This window comes from Schistocerca serialis, chromosome 8, assembly GCF_023864345.2.
Source record: "Schistocerca serialis cubense isolate TAMUIC-IGC-003099 chromosome 8, iqSchSeri2.2, whole genome shotgun sequence".
In the NCBI taxonomy this organism is placed as follows: Eukaryota; Metazoa; Arthropoda; class Insecta; order Orthoptera; family Acrididae; genus Schistocerca; species Schistocerca serialis.
Window position 1 is genome coordinate 276,020,765 of NC_064645.1, and position 19,916 is coordinate 276,040,680.

At 44.1% G+C, this 19,916-nt stretch overlaps 1 protein-coding gene across 1 annotated transcript in view; it reads right to left on the reverse strand.

Annotated features, from left to right (window-relative positions):
• LOC126416075 (protein unc-80 homolog) overlaps nt 1–19,916 on the reverse strand; it is a 1,008,688-nt gene that overhangs the window by 802,223 nt on the left and 186,549 nt on the right. The window contains exon 4 of the mRNA XM_050083557.1: nt 11,813–11,839. Coding sequence (XP_049939514.1) covers nt 11,813–11,839 — 27 coding nt within the window. The remainder of the gene's footprint in view (nt 1–11,812; nt 11,840–19,916) is intronic.

Below are 19,916 nucleotides of genomic sequence, written 5' to 3' on the forward strand. Positions count from 1 at the left end.
TAAAAGCATCTCGCATTGAAGTACGCGCTATATTTCGAACTTCTGTAAAACTTTGCCAATCTTGGGTATTTTGCGTTCTTTTAAATTTGGCATGCTTTTTTCGTTGCTTCTGCAACAACGATCTGACCCGTTTTGTGTATCATGGGGGATCAGTACTATCCCTTATTAATTTATGTGGTATATATCTCTCAATTGCTGTTGATACTATCTCTCTAAAAACATTCCACAACTTTTCTACACTTACATTATCAGATCGGAAGGAGTGAAGACTGTCTCTCAAAAAGGCGTTAAGAGCATTTTTCTCAGCTTTTTTAAATAGATATACTTTGCGTTTCTTTTTGATGGATGTAGATGTTACGGTATTAAGCCTAGCAGCAACTGCCTTGTGGTCGCTAATCCCTGTATTTGTCACAACACTCACTATTTGTACAGGATTATTTGCCGCTAAAAGGTCAAGTATGCTTTCGCAACCATTTACGCTTGGAGTGAGCTCATGAACTAATTGTTCAAAATAATTTTCTGAGAAAGCATTCAGTACAATTTCGTATGATGTTTTATGCCTGCCGCCGGCTTTAAACGTGTAATTTTTCCAGCATATCGAGGGTAGATTGAAGTCACCACCGACTATAATTGTATGAGAGGGGTACTTACTTGAAAAGAGACTCAAGTTTTCTTTGCACTGTTCAGCAACTATGTCTTCTGAGTCGGGGGGTCGGTAAAACGATCCAATTAATAGTTTAGTCCGATTGTCAGGTATAATCTCTACTCATACTATTTCACATGAACCATCTACTTCAACTTCGCTACAAGGCAAACGCAGACGATTTCTTCCTCAATGACGAAATATCGCTGGACTGAGTGACGTTACAGTAAATGGTTTCCACATTAGGGAAGCGGTGATACTGTCCAATTTGTTCTGACTGGATTCAAGACTTCTAGCACACAGAACTCAACAAATTGCCCTTAATGGAACAAAATCAACATATGTAAAGCCAATTGCAGGAATACCCCAAGAAAGAATGACTCGTCCTTTACTGTTTACGATATATTTTATAAATGAGTAGCAGATAACGTCGGAAGATACTTGTGGCTGTTCAGGTACTGACAATTGACCCTGAACATAAATAAATATAACATATTGCGCATACATGTGAGTAAAAAACCTCTGCTGTACAATTACATTGTTAGTTACAAATTGCTGGAAACAGTAACTTCCGAAAATACCTGAAGTAAACATCCCAAACGACCTTAAGTGGAATGACCACATGAAACAAACAACAGGAAATCCAGATGCCAGACTGGGATTCACGGGAAGAATCTTAAGGAAATTTAATTCATCCACGGAAGAAGATTACAAACCAATTGTTCTACCTGTTTTGAGTACAGTCTGGGACCCTTATAGGCATGGATTAATAGAGGAGTAGACAAGATCCAACGAAGAGCGACACGTCATGACACGGGACCGTTTGATCGTCGCGAGACCGATGCGGAGATGCTCAATAAATTCCGGTGACAGATGCTACAAAAGAGGTGTTGTGCAATACGAAGAGATTTAATACTGACATTTCGAGAGAGTTCATTCCGGGAATAGTCGGACAGCATATTACTTTCTCTCACACATATCGCATAAAATGGCCAAAACGAGAAGATAAGAGAAACTGGAGCTTACACGGAGGTTTTCCGACAGCAATTCTTCTCACGCGTCATTCGCTTATAGTAGAAGGCTTGCGGGGAACATATGTAGACGGAGGTGATCAAATTTCCTAGTGCTGGAGACACTCCCGATTATCTTGTCACGTCAAATTAGACTACTGGCCACTAAAATTGCTACACCAAGAAGAAATGCAGATGATAAACGGGTATTCAATGGACAAGTATATTTTACTAGAACTGACATGTGATTACATTTTCACGCAATTTCGGTGCATCGATCCTGAGAAATCAGTACCCAGAACAACCACCTCTGGCCGTAATAACGGCCTTGATACGCCTGGGCATTGAGTCAAACAGAGCTTGGATGGCGTGTACAGGTCCAGCTGCCCATGCAGCTTCAACGCGATACCACAGTTCATCAAGAGTAGTGACTGGCGTATAGTGACGAGCCAGTTGCTCGGCCACCATTGACCAAACGTTTTCAATTGGTGAGAGATCTGGAGAATTTGCTGGCCAGGGCAGCAGTCGAACATTTTCTGTATCCAGAAAGGCCCGTACAGGACCTGCAACATGCAGTCGTGCATTATCTTGCTGAAATGTAGGGTTTCGCGGGAATCGAATGAAAGGTACAGCCACGGGTCGTAACACATCTGAAATGTAACGTCCACTGTTCAAAGTGCCGTCAATGCGAACAAGGGGTGCCCGAGACGTGTAACCAATACCATACCATAACATCACGCCGGGTGATACGCCAGTATGGCGATGAAGAATACACGCTTCCAATGTGCGTTCACCGCGATGTCGCCAAACACGGATGCGACCATCATGATGCTGTAAACAGAACCTGGATTCATCCGAAACAATGACGTTTTGCCATTGGTGCACCCAGGTTCGTCGTTGAGTACACCATCGCAGGCGCTCCTGTCTGTGATCCAGCGTCAAAGGTAACCGCTGATAGTCTATGAAGCTGCAAACGTCGTCGAACTGCTCGTGCAGATGGTTGATGTCTTGCAAACGTCCCCATCTGTTGACTCAGGGATCGATACGTGGCTGCACGATCCGTTACAGCCATGCGGATAAGATGCCTGTCATCTCGACTGCAAGTGATACGAGGCCGTTGGGATCCAGCACGGCGTTCCGTATTACCCTCCTGAACCCATCGGTTCCATATGCTGCTAACCGTCATTGGATCTCGACCAACGCGAGCAGCAATGTCGCGATACTATAAACCGCAATCGCGATAGGCTACAATCCGACCTTTATCAAATTCGGAAACGTGATGGTACGTATTTCTCCACCTTACACGAGGCATCACAACAACGTGTCACCAGGCAACGCCGGTCAACTGCTGTTTGTGTATGAGAAATCGGTTGGAAACTTTCCACATGTCGGCACGTTGTAGGTGTCGCCACCGGCGTCAACCTTGTGTGAATGCTCTGAAAAGCTAATCATTTGCATCTTCTTCCTGTCGGTTAAATTTCGCGTCTGTAGCACGTCATCTTCGTGGTGTAGCAATTTTGATGGCCAGTAGTGTACATAAAGTGTTTACATTTGTTAACGTTTACGCAGTTTCGTATAGCTATATAGTAGTGGACTTTGATTTTTATGTCCTCAAGTTGGCAATCGGTCATTTCGCACGATCCAAGATCGGTTGTTACATTTACCTCACCATCACCAGTTTTATTACAGTGGTACGGTGAATGGCTCCTTCCGAGCTGCCGCCGTATGTAGAAGGAGCGGGGTCCCCCGTTACAGTCTGAGACGTGGCAATGTCCTCCTGCTTCTTCGTCTTCAGCCGCCGACGGTTTCCTGAATTTGTTGGTTCAAATGGTTCAAATGGCTCTGAGCACTATGGGACTTAACATCTATGGTCATCAGTCCCCTAGAACTTAGAACTACTTAAACCTAACTAACCTAAGGACAGCACACAACACCCAGCCATCACGAGGCAGAGAAAATCCCTGACCCCGCCGGGAATCGAACCCGGGAACCCGGGCGTGGGAAGCGAGAACGCTACCGCACGACCACGAGATGCGGGCGCCTGAATTTGTTGTCTACAATAACTCCAGAGGAGAACAAAATTAGCGACCAAGTATCACCTGTTGCATCGGTTGTTCCACAGAATGCTTCCGCTTTAGTGACTGGAACTGCAATACATGTCCCTTGTTGTGAGGGGCAGGATGCTATGCTTATGGCTCCTCGCACACTTCCGTCTGCAGAGACCGTCGTGCCACGTAGCCGACAGAAACAGCGTACACAACCTGACCGTGCAGAGGTACGTAAGAAATCTAAGAGAAAACATTCTGATTACGGGGGTTCTGGTCCCCCGATGTCTGATTCATCTGTGAACTCCGCACCGCAATTGACCTTGACGCTCAGCTGTCTACATAATTCTGCTCGGTACGTTCCGTACATCACAGTGCAACTGTGGTCAATGATCCAAGCCTGTACGTTCCTTTCCTTAAACGTTAATCGTGTGGAATTACAACTGCGATTGGCTTCGTTGTCTCAATTCATTTAAGATTCATGTGCGGACATAGCATTCTTGCAGGTGTTATTTAGTCATTTATCCTTACCTGGTTTTCTTACGATCTTTAATATAGCACCCGAATATTCTATGGGGCCCGCCTTATTCTTTCGCGAATGCATTCCGATTGCTGAGGTGTAAATAAATGTTGGATTCTGGCAGGGGCATAGGCGTCAACTTTTTAATCTTACCTTGGTTCTTTTATATGAGCCGTCTGGCACTGGTCGCACTGAGGATCGTTCGCGTTTTTATAAAGATTTGTGTAAGAGTTTTCGGGGTATTCTTTTGGATGGTGATTTTAAACTGTGTGTTGCGTCCTGCAGATCAATCTCCGAATTTTAATTTATGTCGTGAATTACATGAAATGGTCCGCTACTTACGCCTGAAAGACGTTTGGATATACAAATACTCGACGTTACTTAAATTTACTCACTTTACTGCGACTCTTAGTAGTAGATGCGATAGGTTTTACTTTTCAGACTGCCTGCGCGATAGCATTCTTAATGTTGAAGCCATCCCTGCTTCCTTTATAGATCACTGCACTGTGACTGCTACTCTCAATTTTCGGTTCTAGGCGCTTCAGTCTGGAACCGCGCGACTGCTACGGTCGCAGGTTCGAATCCTGCCTCGGGCATGGATGTGTGTGATGTCCTTAGGTTAGTTAGGTTTAAGTAGTTCTAAGTTCTAGGGGACTGATGACCACAGTTGTTAAGTCCCATAGTGCTCAGAGCCACTTGAACTCTCAATTTTGTGCGGTAACTGGTCAAATTGTTTCGCACTCCATGTTCACTTAGCTGATACCTCTCTCGACAACGTGGTGCAAGCCGTGGGGGAGCTACTCTACGGTCCTCTGGGAAGTACTCTTCCAGCCCTGACTGGTGGACACAACTGGCAAAACCGAGGCTCACGCAAGATTTGATAATTTTCCGTGATGTCGACGCGTGGGAATTTCGGAGAACTTACGAATTTTACTATTCCATCCTGCGTGAAATTTTTGATACTGCGGATCACACCCCTCTGCGAACTGATGTTAGGCGTGTAAAGAGGAAATTATTGACCTTGAAGAGGATACAAATGGAATGTTTGAACGTGCGACACGTTCATTGGTGACGGAAGAACAGAATTCCTTAAGTCATTTGCTTCGGCATCAGACCCCTTGCCGGATCGCTAGTATTCATTCTGTCACGATAAATGGCGCAAGTTGATATAGTGCGTGTCTTACGCCAATACTGTGTCGACATCTACGACATCAATGCGTCCAGTGATACATTTTACGTCCCACTACTCAGCATCTTGGAAATGACAATTACACCTGAACACAATAAAACGCTCTTAGCTGCCTTTCAGTTTATAAAATTATTGTGGGATTGCCGTCTCAAAAGTCCCCGGGTTGGAAGTACTTCTCAACGAATTTTACGTGCGTTTTCGGCCTCTAGGGGGTGTTATTTTGCGTCCTGTTTGAATGAAGAGTTACAGGGGAGCATAGCGCCGACCTTGTTCGAAGTGGGGAAATTGTTTTAATCCAAAAGCCCTGGACCGGTTGCCTCTGATAACTTTCACCCAATTACTTTGTTAAACTTTGATCATAAGACTATGGAGAGGACAGTTAATAGCAGGATTTCGGCTTTGATGGAGACGATTGTCGCAAAACATCAAAGTTGCTTACCTGATCTTAAACTTATAGTCGAGTGTCGTGACGTGATTTCGATCGCTGCTGTAACGTCCGTCCCTTGTGCCCTTGCTTTTCTAGACATTGATAAGGCATTTGACCGTGTCAATCACGAATTTTTGCTTAGCGTTCTGGAAACTGTTGGCTTTACTGTTGACACACGGCGAGTGCTCTCAAATCTGTTTGCGGGTATTTCAGCTTCGGTGGTTGTTAATGGTCAACGGACGAACCCGATAAATATCCGTCAGGGAGTGCCTCAAGGAAGCCAGCTATCAATGATTTTGTTTGTGTTGTTTCTGGAACCCCTACTTGGGATGCGGGCATCTCGGCTGAAAGTTTGTACGCTTTCCGCAGAGAGCTGTTCGTGCATGGGCGAATGACGTAATGGTTCTACTCCGCAGTCCTGCGGAAATACCTTGACCGAAGGCTGTGATCGATGATTATTGTCGGATTTCTAGTGTACTACTTAATGAAGGTAAATTCAGGCTTCTTACTTTGAGAGGTTTTGATGACACGGTTTTTCCACGGGCTACTGTAGTGTATCAGCACATGTCTCTCGGCACCATTATTGATCGTTGTCCAGTCAAAAAGGAGACACTCTACTGGAAGTCTTTTACGGAAAAAATTCAGGGAGCCATTCTTGAACATGGAAGGTGTTCGCTTACTCTGCTCCACAAAGTCCGAATACTGGATACATATGTCTTGTGCAAAGCTTATTACGTATCCCAAGCTTATCCGTTTCCCTCGATGATGGCGAAGAAACTACAGCAATTGTATGGTCGTTTCTTACGCAGACGATATGTCTTTCGCTTACGGTATGAGGTGATGCCGAAGCCTCGTTCCTCTGCGGGGATTGGACCTCTACGAAGGAAGATGGAAATGCTATATGTGCGACGTACTGTTCTGACGATAACTCAAGAAACTCACGCTTTCAAGTTCATTTATTTCTCTATGTGCGCCCTGCTACTCTTGACTCCCCCACCCCCTACTGATGTTGGTAGCATCAATTACAAGTTAAAACACATTCGCGACTTCTATCTATGCGATGAGCTATTTAGTGGCTGACATTTTATGGAGACCCGTCCTCTCCATGAAATTCCTAAAGACTTGTTGGGAAGGAGTTCCTTGCCTTGCCTGAATCTCGCTGAAAGAGGATCGCCGCAAACAACCTGGACGGCAGTTTTGTCCAATATCAGTCTTCCGAGTCTGGCGATGCGCGTTGCGTTCTCTTGGTATACGGCAGTAAATAACTTGAGTATAACAAACGAGCGACTTTTCCATATTGGGCTTAGCGACACGGATTTATGTAGTCGTTGTACGTCTACAGATACGATACATCGTTTTACTTGTGGAGGTCATGTGGCAAACTGGTCTTGGATTAGGACACAATAGGCCTTCCTTCCTCGGTCTGAGACTACAGACATCATATTGCGCCCAAATTCTTCCTTATTTCCACGGCCGAAAACTCATATAGTAATGTGGTTGCCGGGACACTTCATTATATCGTAAAAGGCGAAGGGGGAGGGGGGGGGGAATCACGTGGCCTTCAGGGAGTACATGATCACAGCTTATTGGATATGCTTGGTACTTCCTCGATATCGAGACCTATTCGCCGATATGTTGAATTTTGTTTTGCATCGGCAAGGTGTTGGTTAATTTAAATTTCCGGGTGATAGATGTTTTCCTTCCATCTGTTTTGCTCCGACTTGTCCTCTCCTAAAATCCTTGCTCGTTTTGTTTTGTGTTTTGCCTCAGTATCGCTCAAGTTCTTTTGTATAATGTGCATAGATGAAGTACATAGACACATGAGCGTACATAATCCTTACAATAAAATTGGAATTTTTTTTCTAGACATAAGGCTTAGTTTGCGATTTAGACTATTATCTGATTTTGTTGTCTTTCTACTTTTATATACTATACAAAAAATAACAAAAACTAATTATAAAAAATACAAAATAAATAAGAGTGGCTACTGGATTGGTCCTACTTTCTTATGTTTGAGGTGTGGATTCGATTCCCACTTGATATGTATTTTAAACACACGAGCAGACCTCCTTCACTTCTAGTAATGCCAAGTAAAGAACGTCAGGCTGCACCGTAGTTCAGAATCATACAATACACGTCTTCGCTACCAAATGGCACAGAGCCGGTTTACGTTGGGCCGTAGCAGAGGCGGAAGTCGCAGCAAACCGAAACTTTGTGTCCAGAGGGCTTCCTTACACTAGAAACTTTATTTTATTTAATGAGCTAGGGATCTTATTTTATTTGAACTTGAGACTTGAAAAGATTGGTGGCGGACTATGATTCGAATTCGGATCTTCTCTTTCGTGGTATCTGACCGACATGGAATGATATAGTTGTTTTCTCCAAGATTGCAAACTCCTCTAGGTCTCCACGAAACGCACGTATGTGGGTTCGAATCCTGGTCCAGCACAAAAATATCTATGGTTTCATTTCAAGGCCTACCATATGCAAACCGAACTACTAATGATAAATAATTTTTCATTTTTAATGTCTCTTCATATGTTGTCAACAATAACCGTAGGTGTCGTTATCTCTAGTCAAACATGCACACGTCTTACTACTAGTGAGCAAACAATTCGTGGATAGAAAACAACAGCGATAAGTGACGGGTTCGATTCCCGGTAATTAAAATATTGTATTCTCATTTGAGACAAAATTCGATATCTAACATCTGATCTTACTTAGTTAACAATCTGATTACGCGCTGGGATCGAGACCCCATCAGAAAACTTTATATCAAGGCACTTCGTTTTAAACATATGCAAACTTTATCACTTCACATTATATTAAATGTTCTTCGTGGGTGGTTAACAGGGAGATAAGGGTATTGACAGGACTCCACGCAGAGCACAAAAATTTTCTAGTTCAACATTTGCTAACTGGTACTGGTGAAAACTTCGATATTTCTCGACTCTTTATGCCTAGTAAACAATGACGAACGTTGCTATGATCGATTCTCGGTCAGTCACGAAATCTTTGCTTAGTAGCTATAGGTGCTTGGTTTCAATACATATCCAGAACAAAAAAGGCCATCATGTCGTTTAAAGTTCAAACATGTGCACAAATAATTGCTCAGTCTAATCTACACCTTCATCTACGTGATTACTCTGTTATTCACAATAAAGTGCCTGGCAGAGGGTACAATGAACCACCTTCAAGCTGTCTCTCTCTACCGTTCCACTCTCGAATGGCGCGCCGGGAAAACGAGCACTTAAATTTTTCTGTGCGAGCCTTGATTTCTCTTATTTTATCGCCATGATCATTTCTCCCTAAGTAGGTGGGAGCCAACAGGAAGTTTTCGCAATCGGAGGAGAAAACTGGTGATTGGAATTTCATGCGAAGATCCCATCGCAACGAAAAACGCCTTTGTTTTAATGATTGCCACTCCAATTCACGTATCATGTCTGTTTCACTGTCTCCCCTATTTCGCGATAATAAAAAACGATCCGCCCTTCTTTGAAGTTTTTCGATGTCATCCGTCAGTCACATCTGATGCGGATCCCACACCACACAGCAATACTCTAGAATAGGGCGGACAAGCGTGGTGTAAGCAGTCTCTTCAGTAGACCGGTCGCACCTTCTAAGTGTTCTGCCAATGAATCGCAGTCTTTGGTTTGCTCTACCCACAAAATTGTCTATGTGATCGTTCCAATTTAGGTTATTTGTTATTATAATCCCTAAGTACTTAGTTGAATTTGCAGCCTTCAGATTTGTGTTACTTATCGCGTAATCGAAATTTAGCGGATTTCTGTTAATACTCATGTGAATAACTTCACACTTTTATTTATTCACGGTCAATTGCCACTTTTAGCACCACACAGATGTCTTATCTAAATAATTTTACAATTTGTTTTGGACACCTGATGACTTTACAAGGCGGTAAATGACAACATAATCTGCAGACAACGACTGGGCCAAAGACACTGGCCCCTGCTTGAGATGTTACCGCATGACATAGAAGCGCGATGCTTCCCGCGTAATCAGCCCTGGAGGCTGCCCTTAACTCACCCCCCCCCCCCCCCCCCATCCCGCCCACAAGGATAGTCAGTCATCGTTGAATAGTTGGGCTGTACTATGCCTGTGACAGACAATGCCGTACCAATGACGCGGCCACTACCATCACGAACCTCTATCCTTCGACCGTTGACTGACCAGCCAGGCGCTTCGGCAGCTCAGCACACTGCTGACCTCAGAGTCTACGATGCAGGGGCGAAGCCATCTTCGCATCTGCTGAGGTTCAAACTGAGGACTCCTTCCCCTTGTGCCATAGGGACCAGATGCAGTCTGTCGTATTCTCAGTGACAGCAGCCATGCGGGGGTGACCGGATAAAGACTGGTAATACAAATAGATGAAGTTAAGGGAAGTACAAACAATCCTGTTGGACGAACATCCGCAACTGAGCATTATACTAGAGGTTGAAAATACCGCTTCAGTTGTAAATTTGTTTTATTATCACGACCGGTTTCGGGCTCTTATAAGCCTATCCTCAAGAGTCGCAGCTGTGCTATGGCCCTGATTGCCGCGGTGGACGTGTACTAGGCGCGGTTTTCTACCTACCCCCGTGCCCGGGAGCCACAGCACAGTTGCGACACCTGAGGATGGGCTTACGAGGGCCCGAAACGGGTCATGATAATAAAACAAATTACAACTGAAGCGGTATTTTCAACCTCTGGTTAAGGGAAGTATATGAAGTTAAGGAATTCTCCTACCTAGGCAGTAAAATAACCAATTTCGGACGGAGCAAGGAGGACGTCAAAAGCAGACTAGCAATGGCAAAAAGGGCATTCCTGGCCAAGAGAAGTCTACTAATATCAAATATCGGCCTTAATTTGAGGAAGAAATGTCTGAGACTGTACGTTGGAGAGTAGCATTGTATGGTAGTGAAACATGGACGGTGGGAAAACCGGAACAGAAGAGAATCGAAGCATTTGAGATGTGTTGGTACAGACGAATGTTGGAAATTAGGTGGACTGATAAGGTAACAAATGAGGAGGTTCTGCGCAGAATCGGAGAGGAATGGAACATGTGAAAACACTGATATGCAAAAGGTACAGGATGACAGGGCATCTGTTAAGACATGAGGGAATGATTTCCATGGTACTAGAAGGACCTGTAGAGAGCAAAAACTGTAGAGAATGGAATACATCCAGCAAATAATTGAGGATGTAGGTTGCAAGCGATACTCTGAGATGAAGAGGTTAGCGCAGGAGAGGAATTCGTAGCGGGCCGCATCAAACCAGTCAGAAGACTGATGTCATACCTTGCCACAGGAGTAGCAGTGGCGGCTGATGGTCTGCACTACCACTGTCAAGGCGTGACGGGAGATCAGCCCAACGGGAGATGCCACATCGGTGCATTTGCTGCGCTCACCAGGGATCATCCACCTTCATGGGATACTGACTGACGTAAAGAAAAAGCAATACAAGGTTTCTTGCAGTTACGAGTTGCCTTCTTCTGCTGCACGCTCTTCCATCTCCGCTAGATAATCACTGTCCACACAAAGCCATCCACGGTCTCTAACGTGTCTTTGATAAGGCTACCGGGCAACTGAATAATGAAGTTTGGATCGAAATTCGCTACCAGGGTCAAATAAAACATTTTGTGAGACAACAGTCTTTGCACAATCATGGCTTATTTCATCAAACTATATTAATGAATTATAAAGAAATAAAAATTAAGTAAATTAAGTCTTAACAAAGCTAAAGACAAAAGGAGACTGATAAAGTATTAATTACCATTTATATATATACACAAAGTATCTTTGAAATTTTTTACCTTCTTGTGACATTAAGCCGTGCAATACTCTGAGTCATAAAACACTTTAAAATCTCAGAACTACGAACATTTATTTTTCTGCTTTCAGCTATAAGCAACATGCTTGCATGCAGCAAACAAAGAAACGAAACAGGTAAACACCATGCATTTGAGACACACTTACGTGATGGCCAGGAGCGTGCTGGCAGAACTGGTAACAACAGCGTGAACAGACAGGAAAAGAATACACTCAACACAGCGGAGACAACACAGAGCAGCGCGTAGTGGACATACGAAAGCGCGTGTGCGTTTTACGACACAAGGAGAGACGTCAAGTAATCAATTTTGAGAGGCAATGCGTATCAGTGAAAACAATTTATCGCTACGAAGAACAACATGAAGGCAATATCTTCAAGAAAGCAACAACCGAGCTGCTACTAAATCTCTCCTTGTACCGTTTTTAGCGAAAAATGACAATAGTCTCAGAATATTAAAGCTTTCATCAGACTGAAATCTTGCCTTCGGTTGTCATTTTACGTAAATATTGTATTTTATTTATGTGGATTGAATGTAGATTTTGGCAGTCCTTTCTCTACACATGTTGGGAGACATAATCTGATCTGATATTCTTTCTCCAGTTTTAAGAAGTTGTTTTGATGTATCCTACATCTACAATTATAATTCTTTTCTAGGCAGCAGGGATCCTTCTCTTTGAAAGCTAGAGTTAACATTGAATGTAGTTGTAGTCTTTAGTCACAAATACGTTACCTGATTATGTTAAAATCACTTCGAACTGTTCACCTACTGCATCAAGAGCCATTTAACTTTTGGTTCTGATCCTCTACTCTAGTCTTATCTGTGAACTAATAGAACGTTTCCTGATTTTACGGGAATTGAGTCAAACGCTTCTGTTTCGCTGTCTGTCATAAGGCTATAATGTTCAATGAAAAATATTTCCAGCGCAGTCTGCTATTAGCTTGAATATTCAACGTTTCTTAAGACGTTGGGAAATTCACACACCCCACACTAATGCGTGAGACTACAGAAAAATTGTTGAAATCTGATGGAGATAACTCTTTCCTTGTAAATTACGTGGTGTTTTATTAGTTGTAACATTCGCTAGTGATGTTCTTGCAGCTTCTCAATAGTAGCAATAACCTGATGGTCTTCAGAATTTCTTTTTTATGTCTTCATCTGCATCTGTATGCCACAAGCCAGATATAATTACACTCCTGGAAATGGAAAAAAGAACACATTGACACCGGTGTGTCAGACCCACCATACTTGCTCCGGACACTGCGAGAGGGCTGTACAAGCAATGATCACACGCACGGCACAGCGGACACACCAGGAACCGCGGTGTTGGCCGTCGAATGGCGCTAGCTGCGCAGCATTTGTGCACCGCCGCCGTCAGTGTCAGCCAGTTTGCCGTGGCATACGGAGCTCCATCGCAGTCTTTAACACTGGTAGCATGCCGCGACAGCGTGGATGTGAACCGTATGTGCAGTTGACGGACTTTGAGCGAGGGCGTATAGTGGGCATGCGGGAGGCCGGGTGGACGTACCGCCGAATTGCTCAACACGTGGGGCGTGAGGTCTCCACAGAACATCGATGTTGTCGCCAGTGGTCGGCGGAAGGTGCACGTGCCCGTCGACCTGGGACCGGACCGCAGCGACGCACGGATGCACGCCAAGACCGTAGGATCCTACGCACTGCCGTAGGGGACCGCACCGCCACTTCCCAGCAAATTAGGGACACTGTTGCTCCTGGGGTATCGGCGAGGACCATTCGCAACCGTCTCCATGAAGCTGGGCTACGGTCCCGCACACCGTTAGGCCGTCTTCCGCTCACGCCCCAACATCGTGCAGCCCGCCTCCAGTGGTGTCGCGACAGGCGTGAATGGAGGGACGAATGGAGACGTGTCGTTTTCAGCGATGAGAGTCGCTTCTGCCTTGGTGCCATTGATGGTCGTATGCGTGTTTGGCGCCGTGCAGGTGAGCGCCACAATCAGGACTGCATACGACCGAGGCACACAGGGCCAACACCCGGCATCATGGTGTGGGGAGCGATCTCCTACACTGGCCGTACACCACTGGTGATCGTCGAGGGGACACTGAATAGTGCACGGTACATCCAAACCGTCATCGAACCCATCGTTCTACCATTCCTAGACCGGCAAGGGAACTTGCTGTTCCAACAGGACAATGCACGTCCGCATGTATCCCGTGCCACTCAACGTGCTCTAGAAGGTGTAAGTCAACTACCCTGGCCAGCAAGATCTCCGGATCTGTCCCCCATTGAGCATGTTTGGGACTGGATGAAGCGTCGTCTCACGCGGTCTGCACGTCCAGCACGAACGCTGGTCCAACTGAGGCGCCAGGTGGAAATGGCATGGCAAGCCGTTCCACAGGACTACATCCAGCATCTCTACGATCGTCTCCATGGGAGAATAGCAGCCTGCATTGCTGCGAAAGGTGGATATACACTGTACTAGTGCCGACATTGTGCATGCTCTGTTGCCTGTGTCTATGTGCCTGTGGTTCTGTCAGTGTGATCATGTGATGTATCTGACCCCAGGAATGTGTCAATAAAGTTTCCCCTTCCTGGGACAATGAATTCACGGTGTTCTTATTTCAATTTCCAGGAGTGTATGTGGCATATGGTAGTTCTGGTACCACTAGTGTTGTTCCCTTTCCTGTTCCAAACGCAAATGGTGCCCAGAATCCGTCAGTCCCAGTGCGGCATTTATCGTCATGCTTAGGAAGGCAATAGGAACGTTAGCTCATGGAAGGAAAGCAATAGCAGCTTTCGATAATAGGAGGAGAGTAATAGCGTCGTTTGGATCAGATTTGACGTTGAAATTCTTCGTCTCCCTAACCCTTTCCCATGCCGCCTCTATCCTCTTCTGTTGTTCCGCTCCCTCCCCCTCTCCTCACCATCCTCATTTCCCCATTTCCCATTTCTATTTAATGTCTTGGAAACTGGCTGACGAAACGAAACAGTCAGAGAGCTTACTGCAAAAGGGTGGGCCGGGCATAACAGAGTTCTCATCCATTGGTAATGACAGCTGCGTAACGTGTGCATGTGACTGTCCGGCATGCAGCTGCAAGAGGCATGTACGAGAGTTGGAACTTTAATAGTGGCAACTATTTATTTACAGCTCGTACAAAATAGATACGTGTTTCAAAGTTTTACTGACCTTCAAAGTAGTCACCAGCGTTGTGTATAGCCCATTGCCAGCGATGCGGAAGTCGTAGAATACTCTTAGCAGGGCCAGTTGTGTTGACCGTTCGAGCGGCGCGGTCTATTGCCCGACGAATTTGTAGCAGTTCTGAAGCGAATGCCGTGAATTGTTTCCTTCAGCTTAGAAATCGAGTTGAACTCACGAGGGCTTAAGTCAGGGGAGTGCAGTAGGTAGTATAACACTTAGCAGCACCATCAGTCAAACTAAACAGTAACAGCTTGCACTGTACGTGCTTGAGCATTGTCCTGCAAAATGATGGTCAGGTCCTGCAGAAAGTGTCATCACTTCCGTCTCTAAGCTGTTCGTATGTTGCGTTCCAAAAATGAAGAGCGTAGTGATGACACTTTCTGCAGGACCTGACCATCATTTTGCAGGACAATGCCCAAGTACGTACAGTGCAAGCTGTTGATAATTTGTTTGACTGATGGGGCTGCTAAGTGCTATACCACCTACTGCACTCCCCTGACTTAAGCCCTCGTAAGTTCAAATCGATTTCTAAACTGAAGGAAACAATTCACGGCATTCGCTTCAGAACTGCTACAAATTCGTCCGGCAATACACCGCGCCGATCGAACTGTTAACACAACTGGCACTGCTAAGAGTATCCTTCGACTTCCACATCGCTGGCAATGGGTTATACACCATGCTGGTGACTACTTTGTAGGTCAGTAAAGCTTTGAAACACGCATCTATTTTGTACGAGCTGTAAATAAATAGTTGCCACTATTAAAGTTCCAAAGTAATTCGCCTGTCTGTCCACAGCCAAGTGCTTACACACGCATTCTCTTACAGAGTAAACTATGTCTTAAAAGCTATCACATAATACACTGTACGCAGTTGTCCACAAAATTCATGGAGACATAACATTCCGCTTGCCACTCTTCTTCAAATGACCACCCTTTCACTCATGATGGAAATAGAGCACAGGAATAACACTGAGACATGCATATCAATGTATTATGGATGTTTTTCGCACGTTAACAGAATACGCCCCCCCCCCCCCCCCATGAACCATGGACCTTGCCGTTGGTGGGGAGGCTTGCGTGCCTCAGCGATACAGATAGCCGTACCGTAGGTGCAACCACAACGGAGGGGTGTCTGTTGAGAGGCCAGACAAACGCTTGGTTCCTGAAGAGGGGCAGCAGCTTTTTCAGTAGTTGCAGGGGCAACAGTCTGGATGATTGACTGATCTGGCCTTGTAACACTAACCAAAACGGCCTTGCTGTGCTGGTACTGCGAACGGCTGAAAGCAAGGGGAAACTACAGCCGTAATTTTTCCCGAGGGCATCCAGCTTTACTGTATGGTTAATGATGATGCCGTCCTCTTGGGTAAAATATTCTGGAGGTAAAATAGTCCCCCATTCGGATCTCCGGGCGGGGACTACGCAGGAGGACGTCGTTATCAGGAGAAAGAAAATTGGCGTTCTACGGATCGGAGCGTGGAATGTCAGATCCCTTAATCGGGCAGGAAGGTTAGAAAATTTAAAAAGGGAAATGGATAGGTTAAAGTTAGATATAGTGGGAATTAGTGAAGTTCGGTGGTAGGAGGAACAAGACTTTTGGTCAGGCGAATACAGGGCTATAAATACAAAGCCAAATAGGGTTAATGCAGGAGTAGGTTTAATAATGAATAAAAAAATAGGAGTACGGGTAAGCTACTACAAACAGCATAGTGAACGCATTATTGTGGCCAAGATAGACACGAAGCCCACGCCTACTACAGTGGTACAAGTTTATATGCCAACTAGCTCTGCAGATGACGAAGAAATTGAAAAAATGTATGACGAAATAAAATAAATTATTCAGATAGTGAAGGGAGATGAAAATTTAATAGTCATGGGTGACTGGAATTCGGTAGTAGGAAAAGGGAGAGAAGGAAACGTAGTAGGTGAATATGGATTGGGACTAATAAATGAAAGAGGAAGCCGCCTGGTAGAATTTTGCACAGAGCACAACTTAATCATAGCTAACACTTGGTTCAAGAATCATAAATGAAGGTTGTATACATCGAAGAAGCCTGGAGATACTGACAGATTTCAGATAGATTAAATAATGGCAAGACAGAGGTATTAAATTGCAAGACATTTCCTGGGGCAGATGTGGACTCTGACCACAATCTATTGGTTATGAACTGTAAATTAAAACTGAAGAAAATGCAAAAAGGTGAGAATTTAAGGAGATGGGACCTGGAAAAACTGACTAAACCAGAGGTTGTACAGAGTTTCAGGGAGAGCGTAAGGGAACAAATGGCAGGAATGGGGGAAAGAAATACAGTAGAAGAAGAATGGGTAGCTTTGAGGGATGAAGTAGTGAAGGCAGCAAAGGATCAAATAGGTAAAAAGACAAGGGCTAGTAGAAATCTTTGGGTAACAGAAGAAATATTGAATTTAATTGATGAAAGGAGAAAATATAAAAATGCAGTAAATGAAGCAGGCAAAAAGGAATACAAACGTCTCATAAATGAGATCGACAGGAAGTGCAAAATGGCTAAGCAGGGATGGCTAGCGGACAAATGTAAGGATGTAGAGGCTTATCTCACAAGCGGTAAGATAGATACTGCCTACAGGAAAATTAAAGAGACCTTTGGAGAAAGGAGAACCACTTGTATGAATATTAAGAGCTCAGATGGAAACCCAGTTCTAAGCAAAGAAGGGAAAGCAGAAAGGTGGAAGGAGTATATGAAGGGTCTATACAAGGGCGATGTACTTGAGGACAATATTATGGAAATGGAAGAGGATGTAGATGAAGATGAAATGGGAGATACGGTACTGCGTGGAGAGTTTGATAGAGCACTGAAAGACCTGAGTCGAAACAGGGCCCCGGGAGTAGACAACATTCCATTAGAACTCCTGACGGCTGTGGGAGAGCCAGTCCTGACAAAACTCTACCATCTCGTGAGCAAGATGTATGAGACACCCGAAATACCCTCAGACTTCAAGAAGAATATAATAATTCCAATCCTAAAGAAATCAGGTGTTGACAGGTGTGAAAATTACCAAACTATCAGTTCAATAAGTCACGGCTGCAAAATACTAACGCGAATTCTTTACAGACTAATCGAAAAACTAGTAGAAGCCGACCTAGGGGAAGATCAGTTTGGATTCCGTAGAAATATTGGAACACGTGAGGCAATAGTGACCCTACGACTTATCTTAGAAGATAGATTAAGGAAAGGCAAACCTACGTTTCTAGCATTTGTAGACTTAGAGAAAGCTTTTGACAATGTTGACTGGAATACTCTCTTTCAAATTCTGAAGGTGGCAGGGGTAAAATACAGGGAGCGAAAGGCTATTTACAATTTGTATAGAAACCAAATGGCGTTTATAAGAGTTGAGGGGCATGAAATGGAAGCAGTGGTTGGGAAGGGAGTGAGACAGGGTTGTAGCCTCTCCCCGATGTTATTCAATCTGCATATTGAGCAAGCAGTGAAGGAAAAAAAAAAGAAAAATTCGGAGTAGGTATTAAAATCCATGGGGAAGAAATAAAAACTTTGAGGTTCGCCGATGACATTGTAATTCTGTCAGAGACAGCAAAGGACTTGGAAGAGCAGTTGAACGGAATGGATAGTGTCTTGAAAGGAGGATATAAGATGAACATCAACAAAAGCAAAACGAGAATAATGGAATGTAGTGGAATTAAGTCAGGTGATGCTGAGGGAATTAGATTAGGAAATGAGACACTTGAAGTAGTAAAGGAGTTTTGCTATTTGGGGAGCAAAATAACTGATGATGGTCGAAGTAGAGAGGATATAAAATCTAGACTGGCAATGGCAAGGAAAGCGTTTCTGAAGAAGAGAAATTTGTTAACATCGAGTATAGATTTAAGTTTCAGGAAGTCGTTTCTGAAAGTATTTGTATGGAGTTTAGCCATGTGTGGAAGTGAAACGTGGACGATAAATAGTTTAGACAAGAAGAGAATAGAAGCTTTCGAAATGTGGTGCTACAGAAGAATGCTGAAGATTAGATGGGTAGATCACATAACTAATGAGGAGGTGTTGAATAGGATTGGGGAGAAGAGAAGTTTGTGGCACAACTTGACTAGAAGAAGGGATCGGTTGGTAGGACATGTTCTGAGGCATCAAGGGATCACCAATTTAGTATTGGAGGGCAGCGTAGAGGGTAAAAATCGTAGAGGGAGACCAAGAGATGAATACACCAAGCAGATTCAGAAGTATGTAGGTTGCAGTAGGTACTGGAAGATGAAGAAGCTTGCACAGGATAGAGTAGCATGGAGAGCTGCATCAAGCCAGTCTCAGGACTGAAGACCACAACAACAACAACAACAACAACAGAATACGTCTGCATCTCTGCTATATCTGCAATTAGTGTGTTACAATTTCATAATATAGCTGTAACTACTGTACCACAGTTACATTTACATGATCTACAATATATAAGTTACGATTTCAGTACATTACATTATCATCTAAATTACATCTCAACCAGTAGAGTGCAATTTCATCTTCATTTACGACCAGTATTGTACCGCTAAACCAATTTTAAATTGTCTCCTGTTACACACCACAGTTGCTGACTAATCATTTCTTTTTGAAAATAAGCTCACACTATAGTGCGCACTTTATCATTGAATAAGAAGTGTTTATTGTCTTTTGCCAATAATGCTAATTTACATTGCTTAATGGGGGAAGCTTTATGTGGTTTGGATTGAATACCATACTGAACAGTCAAATTATTAGCATAATTGATAACGCATTTTCAGTAACCACAGTGCTTAATTGCTTAGCTGGTTAGTGGTTCATACCTTTCATTCTACGCCAGGGGAAGCCAAGAGTTTGGCTCGTGTGCCACAGTGCTCAGTCTGGCTACACGCTCTCCCCGCTGCTATGCCATGCTGTCTGAGTGGGAGGAGCGAAGAGGAAGATGTTGCGAATGTGCCATATTTAGATGGCGACGTGGTTTCATATTTATCAACAACGTAGATCACAACGAAACAAACTTTCAATATTATTTAACTACTTTTGGTGGACTGAAGATGTAACTTAATTTTCATGTGGTGCAAACTGTGGGCACTTATTACCCTCTGC